General features: G+C 41.6%; 1 protein-coding gene across 2 annotated transcripts in view; it reads right to left on the bottom strand.

Moving 5' to 3' along the window:
• Positions 1-16,094, bottom strand: part of Atp13a5 (ATPase 13A5) — a 127,590-nt gene that overhangs the window by 49,830 nt on the left and 61,666 nt on the right. For both annotated transcript variants that reach the window (XM_052740600.1, XM_052740601.1), the window contains exons 14-16: positions 15,590-15,740; positions 4,388-4,474; positions 3,619-3,775 (exon numbers count right to left, since the gene is read on the bottom strand). In XM_052740600.1, the coding sequence (XP_052596560.1) occupies positions 3,619-3,775; positions 4,388-4,474; positions 15,590-15,740 (395 nt within the window). The remainder of the gene's footprint in view (positions 1-3,618; positions 3,776-4,387; positions 4,475-15,589; positions 15,741-16,094) is intronic.

Genomic DNA, 16,094 nt, shown 5'->3' with positions numbered 1-16,094 from the left:
CTTCTGGCCTGCAGGCTGAACACTCATTGTATGCATGATAAATAAATAAAATCTTAAAAAAAAAACAAAAAAAAAACCCTAATCCCAAATATGGCTGTCTTTGTATACGGGCCTTTGGAAAATAATTAAGTCATGAAGGTGAACTTTCATGAGTGGGATTAAGGTACGGAGATGTTCTCTCCTCACCAGGACACAGCAGCAAAACCCACATCCACAAGCCAGGCTCACCAAGGTTACAGACACAGATGTTACAGATCTGGCTTTTAAAATCAGTTCTAGGGATCCAAACTCGGCCAGTAAGTCTTGTAAGCTTGTCCAGCCAGGGCTCTACCCACTGAGCCATGGCCCCAGCCCGCATCCCTGCCGAAGAAGGCTGCTGACACAAATCAGCACTTACACATCTTGGCGGAACTATGTTTTTGTGCTTATAAATTCTTTGTGGCGTCTAATGTGCCTATATGAGAGTGTCAGATGAGAGCTGACTTACGACGCTTAGCTGGTGAAGCAACTAAGTTTTGTTCTCCATTCCACACCCAATTCACTTTCTGACTTCAACCTATTAAAGCCTCTCCTTCCTCCGCACCTTGGTTTCCACCTACAACGTGAGCGAGGGCTGGACCTTCAGTTCCCACGTATCTCAGACTTTGCGTATTTCTAAAATGTTCCCCAAAGACAGGGACCTAATCTCAAGGGTGCTTCTAACCCCATGTTTCTTTACAGAAGAGGGAGGTGAAAGACCAAAGGTCAAGACAAAAGGAAGAATTGTATGGGCTGTTGTGGAGATAAGAACGGCAGATTGGAGGCTGGACTCTTCCTGACAGAGCAAGTGCAGCAGGGGAGATTCTCACTGAAGTCTACATGGCTGAAAGCAGAAGCGAATAAAGCCTAATACACTTTATAACCTGTTTGAGACATAGTTAATGGGATTGATGGGATGAAGATCAAAAGCAGAAATGGAGGTCTTTTTTTCCCTTTCTGGGAATCAGACACAGATCCTGTGCACGCTAAGCAAGTCCTTCATCCTTGACCTAGAAAGGGAGACTTCTACCGGGCATCTTTAATCCCAGCGCTTGGGAGGCAGAGCCAGGCGGATCTCTGTGAGTTCGAGGCCAGCCTGGTCTACAGAGCCAGTTCCAGGACAGCCAAAGCTACACAGAGAAATCCTGTTTCAAAAAAACAAACAAAAAAAAAAAAAAAAAAAAAAAAAAAAAAAAGGAAAAGGAGACTTCTGAGATTAAACTAAACAGACTCTAAATGTAGAAGTTAGAATAAACTTTCATGAAATCTAGAATTCTGGGCACAGTTGGTGGCTAATCACAACAAGCAGATGAAAAACAGGAGAAAAATGCCAGTTTCATCCAAGTGAATTTATTTGAATGCACAAATTTTCTATAAATTTGGCCACCACTTAGAATGTGCATATGTTTAGGAGAATATTAAATAACACAGCTCATCTCAGAGTCTGGACCAGAAAGATAAAAATTGCTGGGAAAACCATCTAATACCATCTAATTTAGTCTAATCATTTTCCCCTAAAATATTTTTCTTTTAAAAATATTTCCAACTAAGATCTGATTTGATTTAAAGCCCACTCCAGGAGATGGAACCCACTCTCAACACTGCTTGGGTGGCCAAGAACCTGAGACTAGACAGGCATGGACCTGGAGGAAACTAAATACTGATGCTCTGCTAAAGGAATACAGCAACCCAATGACTCCAAACATTCTGCTATACTCATAGATCAGTGCCTTGCTCAGCCACCGTCAGAGAAGCTTCCTCCTGCAGCAGATGGGAACAAAGACAGAGACACACAGCTAGATACTGCGCAGAGTGAGAGACCTTGGAACACTCAGCCCTAAATGGGATGTCTCCATTAAATCCCTCCCCCAGGATTCAGAAACCTCTGCAGAAAAGGAGGTGTAAAAAGTGTAAGAGCCCAGGGGGATGGAGGACACCAAGGAAACAAGGTCTTCTGATATGGAAAAACTGATGGACACGGTGACTGAGACAGTACACACAGGACTACACAGGTCTGGACCAGATGGGCCCCTAGAGCTGGAAGGAGAAGTGGACACATGCCCCCATCCTTAAAGAAGCTAGGTCCCATGGATAACCACTTGCAAGTGAAAAACTGGTTTTCTACAAAGGAGTTTCTCTAAGGAAACAAAGCACTCTGAAGGGCAGGCCCCAGGCCCAGCAGTAGATGCCAACACAAAATGAACTCAGTGGTGTCTTTGGTGGTTCCTTGTCTCATAATGTTGTCAGGGCTTTTTTTTTTTTTTTTAACCTTCAGGTCCCTTGCATATATATTATGGCTTCCAGTGCTGTGTTTCTACGGGATTCCTGTGTGTGTGCACATGTGGGTCTCTGCATCTATATGTGCTTCTCTTGCTTTTTCCATTTGTTTTATCCTGTTCTGGTTGGTTTTTGTTTTGTTTTATTTTATTCCTTAGATTCCTGTTCATTTCTAACAAGAGAAAGAAAGGGTATGGATCTGGATGGGAGGGGAGGCAGGGAGGAACTGGGAGTAATCATAATCAAAATATATTGTAAGAAACATCTATTTTCAATAAAAGGAAAAAAATTATTGAAGAATTTTTCCAGGATGGGGAGATGGCTCAACAGATACAAGATTCCAAGCTTGATGACCAGATACAAGTTCTGGGTCCTACATGGTACATGTGGAAGAAGAGAAATGACTCCTACAGTTCCCCCCCTCTTTCATACACACACATATGCACACACAGAGACACATAGAGACATATATAAACACACACATACACAGGCATACATACACATACACACATACATACACACACATACATATATACATACATGCACACACAGAGACACACATACACAGGCATACATACACATACACACATACATACACACACATACACACACATACATATATACATACATGCACACACAGAGACACACATACACAGGCATACATACACATACACACATACATACACACACATACACACACATACATATATACATACATGCACACACAGAGACACACATACACAGGCATACATACACATACACACATACATACACACACATACACACACATACATATATACATACATGCACACACACAGAGACACACATACACAGGCATACATACACAGACATACATACGTATACACACACACACACACACACACACACACACACACACACACACACACAATCTCCTTCCTATTGCTCTGTCTCAGCTCCTAATAGCAGAGCCAGCCCTGTTCCCCTTGCCTAGAGTTGAGAGAATTCTTCAGATCTGGTCAAGTGTTCAAATCTCACCCCAGGTTTCCGCTCTAGTCATCCAGCCCAGGTACCTCCTACGGTTTTGCTCTACATCCGCCGTGTCGTCCCACGGTGGCTGTACTTTCCTGGCTGTATGGAAGCCAGATGTTTACCTCTGCACCTTCAAATCTCCCGCCCCGCCTCACAGACTCCCCTGTGCCACTTTCGCCTAACCAACCTGCCCTTTTTACCGCCTGCGGCGGTTTACGTCGTCCTGTGCTTTACTGTGGTGGTGCAGAAGTCCATTTTCTGCGTCTGGCCTTTTTAAAGGTTTTACCTCTCGAAAGAGAAAAACGTCAGTACCTGTTTCAGACCGGCAGAACCTGGCCACCATCTCTGGGGCGCCCTTCATGTAGACGTGGAGGTGGAGGTCACCAACCAGCTGGGCAATCACAGACATCCTCTGCAGGCCCGAGGAAAATGGAAACTGACGCAGGATGGTGATGGTGTCCACGGGACTCTGCAAGGACATCAGAGGGAAGGAGACCACAAAGCCTTCAAGCGGTACCCAGCAGAGGCGTGCATGCCAACCAAAAGGGTTTACAGCCTCCAATGTGCCCAGCCACATCATGGCATATTACATCTGCAATAACGCTTATACTTTTCTGGTCTATTCAAGAGTGACTCCCTCAATACGTTATCTGGTCTGGAGAAATCCTAACCTCCCTCCAGGCCATCCTCTGTGATGGAATGCTTCTTTTTCCCAGAAACACTACTCATCCCCAGCTCTGCTCCCCACAGCTCCTTTGCCAGCCTTTATTACAGCGCTTGGCAGGGTGGACAGCACTGACTTGCACTGCTATTGATTTCCGACCACTGCGAGCTCTTCCCATGCAGAACCCAGCAGGGCTTGTTGTGAAGTCTAGCTCGGCGCTCCAGCGAGACTTCAGCGTGCATGGACACTCACTGAGTGTTTGCTGAAAACACTAATGAACGAAGTCAGGACTGTAGGCACGGCCCTACCAACTATGGAATTCATTAGGAGAAAGCTAAACAGTAAAAGCATAAACCGGAGATGTTTCTCCAGTGTTCAGGGGAAAGAAATAACACGGTCTAAGGAAGAAAATCGTACCTGACTAGCTTTGGGTCCTGGTTTTATTACTGGGCTTGAATCTGACGTGCCAAATTTGCTGGAAGCCACTTGGCAATCTTCCATATTCTGTTATAAAATGAAACATCTATAAGATTCCTTGGAGACAAATAAAAAGAAATAGTTTGCCATGTGCAATGTGCTAATATTTTCAAAACCCTTTTCATGTAGTGTCTCTTCCCAGATATTGACTTAAAACTCCGTCATTGTCAAATTTCTGTTGTTTTCACTGACAATAAGGACTTTATTGTAAAAATGTCAAAAATACTGTGACTGCATTCGAGTAGAAAGGGGTAGGGAAGCGCTGGCTGTGGGGGGGGGGGGGGTAGCTGCTCTTCCTAATGGCCGTGTCTGGTGACTGGAAGGGGAGATCGGTTCTTCAGTGCTGTCCAGCACAATAGCTCTGATATGTTAGCAGCTGTGCCCCGAGATAAACACAAGAGCACGTTTTTATGTCACACCTGTGTCCCTAGTCCCATTTAGTTAGCTAGAAGGCTAGCAAGCTGGCTGCTACCAACTTAGAAAGCACATTTGGAAATGGATTTTATTCCTTGGATAAAGCATCCAAATATTAGACATCAGTATTATAGAGAAATCAGCATAAACCAATATCAAAATACTGGAAAGGAGTTTACTATTTTTTTTTCTTAATAATCTGTAAGGATATTGTCCTTCAGCTTTTACATTTAGAAGGTTCTCAGGTAACCAAGGATACTTCACTGAAGGCTCCATCAGACTCAGACTATACCTCAGTGAAAAGTGCTGTGTTTAGAGGTGGAGCTGACCATCTTGACAGTTCTGACAGAGGTGGCATTAAAGATTCATGTTCACACACAAAACCTCGACTTGTACATCATTAGTCCAAGTGGCAGGAGACATCCCTAGGATCAGGATCCAAGTGACATGTAGTAACTATGGCTGCAGGTCATCGCTACATTGGTTTCCCTGGCTCTGGGAAGGACTCTGCTCTTTAGGTAGTTCACTGATTTCCTTCAATAAGATCCAGGAAACTGGACACAATCTTGTCTTTGCATCAAAACCTTTTTTCGGAGCCAACAATCTCCTCTCAACTTACTGACTTTAGGAATTTCCTTTTATAGTGGGTTTCCCTTTTTAAGCATTGGCCTTCTAGAGAGCCAAACTTCCCATTATTCATCGGCATCAGCTTCTTGGGGACTGTGCTTCATGCTCTGGGTGGTCACTTGTTTCCATTCATCCTCAACTTAAATGTTTTCCTATGAGATGTGTGTGTGTGTGTGTGTGTGTGTGTGTGTGTGTGTGTGTGTGTGTGTATGTGTGTGTGTGTGTGTGTGTACACATGTGTGCACCCAAGTGTGCAAGAAGGTGCATGCAGTATCTATGATGTGTTGTAGACAGGGTCTCCCACTGGAACCCAGGACTCTGATTCAGCTAGGCTATTTGGCCACAAGCACTCAGAGATCCATTTGTCTCTGTCTCCCCAGCTCTAGGATTACAACACCATGCCCATCTTTTTACCCAGGTTGTGGAGATCAAACTCACATTCTTGTGTTTGCATGGCAAGCACTTTCCTACCCGAGACCTCTCCCCAGCCTTCCCATGCCTTTTATATATTACTTTAAGTGTCTTTGAAATCCTTCTTTGGAGGTCAGCATAGTGTTGCTGATCAAGGGAGCTACTAAGGAATACTTTCTATTTGTTTGCCACTTTACAATGCCCAAATTCCTTCACAATCTCAGTGCTCACGCAAGTCTGTGAGGGAGGCACTATTATTGCAAAGGTACAGACGAGATCAGAGATGTATAGTCTTAGTTATAGATCCACACACCAGGGACAGGTGGGAAGCAATACTCGCTGTCACAGCAGCATCCAACATCTTTGTTGGTGTGTAAACCTCTGCTGTGTGAAACAGTAGCTACCAGACACTGTGGCTTCTTAAATTTAAATCAACCAAAAACAACTGCAATTAACGATTCAGTTCCTTACTTGCATTTCCACATTGCAAATGTTTGTCAGCCACATTTGGGAGTCTGATTTAGACTACTGTTTCTTCAAGGTTATTAGGGAACTCTGGTATCAGCCTTTGGCCTATCTGGAAGGAATTAGGGTCAAATAGGTTTCATGAATGCTACGTGCCATATTATCCCTTAAATATTCAAAATTAATCATAGTGCTTTAAAGAAGATCCCTAATCAAAAACTACATTTAAGTTTGTTTAACGAGCAGTTCCCCAAATTATGAATTTATGGACTCCTATACCATGTTGTATTCTGTAGCAAAATTCTTTGAAAAAGAGGTTGACAAATTCTGTTAGGATAAGAACAGAATTCATCCAAAGAAGATTCACACATTATTATTATTATTATTCATAATAATAACATAGGTACTGCAGGAGCAGATGCTGGAGAAGGTAACACTGTGCCTCTCTACCTCATAGGCTGGGGCTGAGGAGAATCTGATTCTGAGAGAAACTCTGTATGATACTTAGCTGTAATTATTAATTTGACACAACCTCGAATCATCTGAAAAGACAGTCTCAACTCGGGACAAGTTATTATGTTGGCCTGTAGCCATGCCTGTAGCCATGCCTGTAGCCATGCCTGTAGGGGTTTTCTTAATGAAGTGATAGAAGAAGAGCCAGCTCATGGTGGGATCATTCCCTTAGCAGGAGAACCTGAACTGTGCAGCAGGGTAGAGACCAAGGAGAATACAAAGAAGCAAGCAAGCGAGCATGCATGCATTCATTTCTCTCTGCTCTTGACTGTGGATGTGAGGGGACTGACTGTCTGAGGCTCCTGTCTTGACTTCCCCACAACGACAGACTGTAACCTAGAATTGTAAGCTGAAATAAACTTCTTGTTCCCTTAAGTTGTTTTTTGTCAAGGTATTATCTTTTTATTCTTCTCTCATACATTGCATCCTGACCACAGTTTCCCTTCCTCCCACTTCTCCCAGTCCCTCTCCTATCTCGCTTCTCCCCCAGATCCATTCTTCTTCCATTTCCCTTCAGAGAGAGAGAGAGGGAGAGGGAGAGAGAGAGAGAGAGAGAGAGAGAGAGAGAGAGAGAGAGAGAGAGAGAGCACAGACCTCCCAGGGGTATCCACCAAACATGTTACATAACAAGTTACAATAAGACTAGTCACAAACCTTCCTATCAAGCCTGGACTAGGCAATCCCACAGGAAGAAAAGGGTCCCCCAAACAGGCAAAAGAGTCAGAAACACCCTCCGCTCCCACTGTTGGGAGTCCCACAAGAACACCAAGCTACACAACTGTAACATATATGCAGAGGAGCTAGTTCAGACCCGTACAGGGTCCATGTTTGCCACCTCAGTCCCTGTGAGCTCCTATGAGCCCTGCTTAGTCGATTCTGTGGGCAGTATTCTCATGGTATCTTTGACCTCTGGCTCCTACAATCCTTCCTCCCCGTCTTCTGTGGGGTTCCCCTGGCTCCACCTAGCGTTTGGCTGTGGTTTTCTGTATCTGCTCCCATCAATTGCTGGATGATGCCTCTCTGGTGACATTTGGGCTAGGCACCCACCTATGAGTATAGCCGAATATCACTACTAATCACTTCATTGACTTTTTTTTTTTTAACCAGTTGTGTTTGGTTCTATCCTGGGGCTCTGGGCTGTCCTGGATATTTTTACTACGGCCACAGAAAGGGAACTAGAGCACTACAAGCAAGCTGCTCCTCCAGGGCAATCAGACTATTCAGCACCATTACACCTCCTAATCCAAAAGCCCACTCCCTCCACTAAGCGTCTGACTGCCCTTAAACGTCTGTGAACAAGGAAACAGCGCTGAGTTGAACACAAACTTGTGCCGCCTGCGGACACTGGCAGAAAAGTATCCTAAACTCTGGAAACAGAAGACTGTCCAACTGCAAAAGAAAATACAAGCATGTGTGTGCCCCTATCGTAGACACTGAAGTATAGAGTGGAACATGTGACCAACCAGCATAGCAAAGAGGAAGGACAGCAGCCAGGAGGACACTTCATGCTGAGGGCCGGACATGCTCATTTCAAGCATCAGGGAACAGCTTTCAAGTCATGTCCACACAGGAATTCAATGGAGTGGGGAAGAGACACCGAAAGCACACTGTATACAGCCATTCCACTCCAGCTGCTTGAGCAGCAGACAGGTAACAGCTGCTTTCCCACCAGCAGTGCAATCTTCAAAGACGACCTAGGGGGAGGGGAGTCCACATGCAGCCCAGCAAGGAAAAGTATCGACCACTAGTATACTGTTTTGATTTTTTTGCTTTGCTATTTTTTGTTTCAGTTTTGATGTCACTTGATTAAGATTTATAACTACTCTTTATTGGCACCTATTCTATCCCATTCTCTCTTATTTCCCAAAGCTTAAACCTATGTGCCTTATTTCTTATTCCTACTTCACTTCCTCTTATTTTCACTTCCTAATGACTAATATCTCTAATCTTAATCATCTTTAAATACCTACGTGATCCTATCAATAGCTCTTTCACTTTCTACCCTTATTGGGAATGTAAATGGGGTGCCCAATGGCTTTTTACTCTACTACCTCATTGTTGACAAATCATTGCTTTTGTTATTGCTCTTCACTTCTTCCCTCTAAATGGTAGCGATCACAAGCTCAAGAGAAATCTACTCAGTGAGAAGATCCACATGAAAAAAAAAAATGACCAAAAGATGGGGAAAACCATGAAAGATGCATCTACCCAAACAGACGTGCAGATCGAGTAACGACACCTTCAAAGGCTTACGGTTCCTAAATGCCTGAAACAAAACTAACAAATCACTGAAGTCCCAGACAGATGATTCAAAATTCCACGTTTTAAAACGTTCAGGGATGTCATGGAGAATTAAACAAGCAAATGAATGAAGAAAGGAAAGTGATGTAGAGGCTGGGGCGCTAGTTCAGGTGGTAAGGTGCTTGTCATCAAGAATGAGGACTTGAGTCCAGAGTCTTCTTAAAGCAGACACAGTACCACCTGCCTGTGAACCCAGTGTCCCTACAGTGAGACAGGAGGCAGAGAAAGGGAAACTCACAGGAGCCGGTAGGCAAGATAGCCTGGGGGTGCACAGCAGCAAACAGGAAGACTATGTGGAAGATAAAAACTGATTCCTGAGGCTGTCCACTGCCCTCCACACATACCTTTACACACATGCATACAGAGGGAGGGGGGATTCAGCATGGAAATTGAGATTTTAAATAAATTAAAAATCAGCAATGAAGGACTTCAATTGGTCAAAACACATACACCATACACACACACACACACACACACACACACACACACACACACAGTGGAAAGCACCACTAATAGACTAGATCAAACAAAAAAAGAATATCAGGGATAAAAGATAAGGTCAAGAAAATGTTACATTCAGATAGTAATTAAAAAAAAAAACAACATGACCACAACTTGCAGAAAATCTGGGATATGATCAACAGAAAAAACCAAAGAATTCATAGGGGTAGATGGAGGGGGTTGCAATAAAAATTAAAAATACAGAAGAACTATTTAATGAAATTGTATAACTCAATTCCCCAAATTTAGGGATATATATATATATATATATATATATGGCATTTAGAACCCTAAATAGGAATGACTGAAAAAAAACATCTTTGAGAGGGCTGGGAAGTCAGACCAGGGCCATGACAGGCTCCCTAGTAGCCCTGACAGAGACCAGGTCTTAGTTTTTGTTTCCTGAAACTGGCAACTCAGGGGCAAATCATCAGCAGGTACCCCACAGACTTCTCTTAGCTAAAGATAGCCTTCCCTATCCTGCTGCTAGAAAGTTCCTAACCCTACGAACTTTTTGTTTAAGCCCTCCCCTCCTTGGAATTCCCCTAACCCTGTTTAAAAGGAGCCAGTGAGCTTCTCTCCGGGTCACCATTTGCCACTTTGTCAGAGAGTTAGACCACAACATGTTGGTAATTTTTAATAAATGCTCTTATTGATTGCATACGGGACTGGTGGTCTTTTATGGGCCTTCTTGTGACAACCTCAAGATAGATTGTTATTAAAATGTTAAAACAACAGAAGAAAGAAGCAATGTTAAAAGTTGCAAGAGGGAAATCACAACTTTCTTGCAACAGCAAAACTCTCAGAATAGCATCAAACTTCTCAGCAGAAAGCCCCAAAGCCAGGAAATCAGGGAAGGAAGTATGTAAAGCCCTGAAATATAAAACATCCAACCAAAATTTTTATATACAGTAGAATTACTTTTTAACTTAAAGAAGAAATAAAGACATCCCAAGACAGGAAGAAACTAAGGCATTTCATAGCCACTTAGCTTACAGAGGATATTTATAAGAATCCTACATACAGAGGAGGATGATAGTCACAACATGATAGCACAAGAAAGAGAAAATTCCATGGCAAGAACAGATAAATAGATAAAAATTAGGAAAGAGTCAAACACACCCATCTGAACAAATCAGCAAGCCCCAATGCCTCATGAAAATACTAAACAGTTTTCAACTAGAAAAAGAATAAATAAAACTACAGCAAATAGAAAGTATATCTCAATAATAGTCCTGAATATTAGTGGTCTCATATCTCTAATTAAAAGACATACACCAGATGATTGAATCAGAACACAAGAACCATTTGCTGGCTGCAAGAAAAACATTTTCACTGGTAAACACACAGAAAAGCTGAAAATCAAAGAATAGAAGACTATAAACCCTACATCAAGAAGATGCAGAAAACAGGCAGAATTGGCCAGTCTTACATCTGATAAAGTATATTTCAAAACAAAATTAGTAACAAGAGATAAAAGACGTCATTATATGCTACTAAAAGAAAATATCCATTAAGAAGGTGAGAAAATTTAAAGATATAGGTTCAGTGTTGAGGCATCTAATTTCATAAAATATACTTAAAAAGACAGATGGGGTTGCATACAATAATACTGCATTGATTCAATTCCCTACTCTCATCAACAGATAAAACACTCAGCCCAGAAAAATCTACAAAGAAAGCTCATTGTTTGACTGTACTGTAAATCAAACATATCAAATGGGTTGATTGAACAGATATCTGCAGAATACCCTACCTATCAGCTGTGAATATGCGCTGTTGTCAGAAGCCCATGGAACTTTCTCAAAAACAGATCATATTTTGTGCCATAAAGCAAGTCTTAAAAAGTAAAATACATTTCTTAAATTTTATAAGCTCACAGTAGAATAAAACTAAAAATCAATAGCAAGAAAAGCTACCCATATGGGTGGGTAATAAATAATATTCTCTTGAATGATCAATGTGTCACTGAAAGAGTCATGGAGGAAATTAAAAAATTCCTAGAGTCAATAAAAATAAAAACATGATTTATTGTAACTTTTAGGACACAGCAAAGTTAGTTCTAGTGGACATGAATTAGTATGATATTCTACACGTAAAAATCAGGGAAACCTCAAATACATAACTTAATGGTTTACCTCTTAAAAAAAAATAAGCCAAGCCAAAATGTAGTAAATGAAAATAGATTATAAGAGTAGAACTGAAGTCAATAAAATGAAGAATAAAGGACAGAAAAAAAAAACAATCAAAGGTTTGGTTCTTTGAAAAGATAAACAAGTTCAATAAAGCCTTAGTCAAACCTACTGACAGAAATAAAAGATCCAAATTAATAAAAGTGGAGATGAAAGGGGGGAGATTGCAAAATAAAAAAGAAAGTAAAATCCGATCCCTAGGAAATGCTTTGAAAACATATTCCAAAAGTCTGGAAAATCTAGAAGAAATAGGTCAATTCTTAGACACACATGACCAAGAAAATGTAGACATGTAAGCAACTTAAACAGATCCATGACAATCAATAAATTGAAGAGCAACAACCACCACAACAAAAAGTCTCCCAACTAAGGCAAGCCAAGAGCAGACTAATTCACCACCACATTTTCCCAGAGCTTTGCAGAAGTGGCTCCAGTGTACCTCAAATTATTCCATACAATAGAATGAAAGGGAACCCAAGTGAACCAATCCTATGAAGCCAGGATTACTCTGACAGTGTATAAGGAGCCAATAAACAGTTTACCCAGCTACAGGCCCATTTTTCTGATCTGATTCCAAAAATTATCAGTAAAATACTTACTAATCAAAAAGACAGTGGAAAGATTGTGTGTCATAACAAAGTTGTTTCATTCCAGAGATGCAAGGACAGTGAGTCACAGACAGATCAGTACATGTAAAAGACACAGATGGACTAGGGACAGAAATCACTTATCATGTCAACAGATGCAGAAAAGACCTTTGATAAAGTTCAGGACGACTTCAAGATAACAGCTCTGAAGAAACCAGGAGCAGAACAAATGGATATCAGCAGAATAATGACTATATCTGACTGTAGGTTCTGTGCTCACCGATAAGCACCAGGGAAACCACCGGGAACGGAATGTGACGTCTGCACATTCTCCTAGCTCCCCTAGACCTCTATCTTGAGATTATTTAACTCAGTCGATCTGTATATCACTATCTTCCCCCCAGACCCCTATCATGAGCTTGCTGACCTGGAGCCTGCTTTCTGAGTTAATCTACAGAACCCATTTTTATACAAGTGTTTACTTGTACTTTGTAAGAGTTTTAATGTGATTGTGTCTTAAGCTTTGGTGTGCACTTGCGATTGGGTTAATTATCACCAGGAAGTTTTTTTTTTTTCTAAATTGCGTTGTGCTAAAATATACCTAAAATAAACTACCTGGCATCAGACGCTTGAAGTTTGCAGCAACAAACTTGTTGAACCAAATGTTGAATCAAATTCCTTTGTGCCTCCTCTGTCTCAACGCTCTGCTGGTCCTGGTGTTTGCAGAGACCCCCACTCGTGACAACAATACAGCCAGCATGAGATCAAGTGAGGAAAAACTGAATTTCCTAGAAAAGTGAAAATGAGAAAGCAGTGTGTGCTTTCTCAACTCTTACTCAATCCAGTGCTGAAGTCGTAGCCAGAGTCATCACAAAAAAATGAAAAATGAGCCGGGCGGTGGTGGCGCACGCCTTTAATCCCAGCACTCGGGAGGCAGAGCCAGGCGGATCTCTGTGAGTTCGAGGCCAGCCTGGGCTACCAAGTGAGTTCCAGGAAAAGGCGCAAAGCTACACAGAGAAACCCTGTCTCGAAAAAAACAAACAAAAAAAAAAATGAAAAATGAAAGCCATACAAACAGAAAGAAGCCAAATTATCCCTGCTTGCCGATGACATGTTCCTATATTGAAGTGCCGGAGTACCTCTACCATAAAATTCTTGGATGTGATGAGAGATTTCAGCAAAGCAGCAGGTCGTAAAATCAACAAACAAATTACACTAGCTTTTCTGTATGTCAACAGCAAGAAGGAAATCGGAAAGTAACCTCATCCATAACAGCTGCAAAAGTTACTTAGGATATGAGTGAAATTCTTAAGAACTAATAGAAATATATATAAAAACATAATAATAAGAAAAAAAATTAAGCTTCATTGAAAGAGTACTCAAATTTTAACAAACGACTTTTAACAATGCAGTGAAGCTTTGACTGACTTTTCCAACCCAGATGGATATAGACCTCCTATGGTCATTGATAGGCAGACATTATTGATAGTGAACATTATAAACATTGCCATATTACCAAAGGCAGCCTGCAAATTTAATGTGATCCCCATAAAAATTCCAAAGATGGTCTTCACAGAACCAGAAAAGAAAAACAATATTAAAATTCATATGGATGTACAAAAGACCCCAGATAGCCAAAGCAAACCAGAGCCAAAATGAACAATGTTAGAGGTACCACAACTGCTGATGTCACATTATGCTACAGATTCACGGTAACAAAATCAACATGGTGCTGACACAAACACAGAGTGCCGACCAAGGAAATAGAGAAGACCCAGTAGTGAGCCAGCTTCAGCCATCTGATTTTTTACTATATATATATACACATATATATGTATGTGTATATGTATATGTATATGTTTATATGTATATATACATATATATGTATATATATACACATATATATGTGTGTGTGTGTGTATATATATATACACACACACACACATATATATGTGTATATATATATATATACACACACACTGGGGGAGAAAAAAGCAATCTTTTCAACTAATGGTGCTGGGCAACCTGGATCTGCACATGTAAAATAAAACCAGATTCCCATCGCTACCTGGTGAAAATATAGATTCAAAATGCATCAAAGACTTCAAAACCTGAAATTTTAGTACTCCTGGGGAAACACTTCACGACCCGCACGGAAGCACAGGTTTTCGGAAAAGGATTCTGACAGCTCGGGAAATAGTAGTGAAACTTGACAAATGGGATCACGTGACGTTAACACGCTTCTGAGCAGTGAAGGAAACGGAGAGTGAAGAGAGGCTGGGATTGGGAGAGCAAGCCACAACAAACACTGATGTGGAGTGAGAGAAAAAGAAACCTACAGAGACCATTGAGAGTCGTGAAAATCATTCAGCTACTATGAAAATTGTTACCAACGTTCCTGAGAAAACTAAAAGGACTACTGTATGATCCTGTCACATCACTCCTAGGATCACACTTGAAGGAATCTAACTCAACCTATCACAAAGACATCCACACACTAATGTTTACTGCAGCACCGTCTGCGGCAGCCAAGCTACAGAAGCAACCTAAGTGTACGACAGCAAGTAAGTGGACAAGGAAACTGTCGCATACTTACATCATTTGATTCGTTCATAAAAATGAAATTATGTCATTTGGAATAAAAATTGATGGAACAGGAGATGACATGAAATGAAATAAACCAAACTCAGAGAGCCAAGTATTGCATGTTTTCATTCACATGTGGGACTTAGATTGCACACGCACACACACCACACACACACACACACACACACACACACACACACACACACACACACACACACTGTATATATGATATGTACACACAAAGGAGACTATTTACACGGAGGAAAGACAATCCGGGGAAGGTCAAGAGAGAGTAATGAAAGTGAAGCTCATCAAAGTACATGATATTGAAGAAAATGCCACAGATTCAATCACTTTGTATCATGAATCTATACTGATGAAATTTGGGAAAATTTATACTTGCCGTGGTTATTCCTTTATAACAATAACTAATGATAAAGTATGGCCATTTTCTAGATTTGTAACTGAATTAAGAAGGATCCAGTTCTGCCAAGGAGGGTTTCTTCAAGTCCTCATTTGATTGATTGATACAGCCATCACCTTACCCAGCCAGTGCCTTCAAACATTTTGAGGTCCAAAGGGTCTCCTTGGATGGTTCCGTCGAGAAGGATCAGGGAGTGGCAACTGGCCATGGCTGCACACAGTGGGCCCCAGGGCATAGGCTGGCCTGAGGCAAAGCTGTGGACGGCCTGGAAACTGGTTAAGAAGATCGTGTTAGAACTTTCAATAAAAGAAGTTGCATGATCTGCCCCTTACATCTTACCAAGGCAGCACTCCAACTAGCCGACCCTTACCCTTGCCCCCTGCAGTGACTTTCCCATAGTCTGCACCGCTGCTTCTTAAAACTCTGAGCACAGCCCGTATGGGATTGAGTGAAGGAAGGTGGGGACTGGAAAGAATATGGCAACAGTTAAATGTTTCTGGGTGTCAGCAACCACAAAATGAACTCAAAATCAAATGTGTAATGAACCCAAGATGTTTTGTGCAGTGCTTACCTGTGTGGCCTCCCATGACTTCACTGCACTCTTGGTTCTGAACACACAACATGCC

The sequence above is a fragment of the Peromyscus californicus genome, unplaced genomic scaffold (assembly GCF_007827085.1).
Source record: "Peromyscus californicus insignis strain IS unplaced genomic scaffold, ASM782708v3 Scaffold_16__1_contigs__length_79575227, whole genome shotgun sequence".
In the NCBI taxonomy this organism is placed as follows: Eukaryota; Metazoa; Chordata; class Mammalia; order Rodentia; family Cricetidae; genus Peromyscus; species Peromyscus californicus.
The sequence above is the reverse complement of the archived record's forward strand: the minus strand, read 5'-3'. Positions and strand labels throughout refer to the sequence as shown.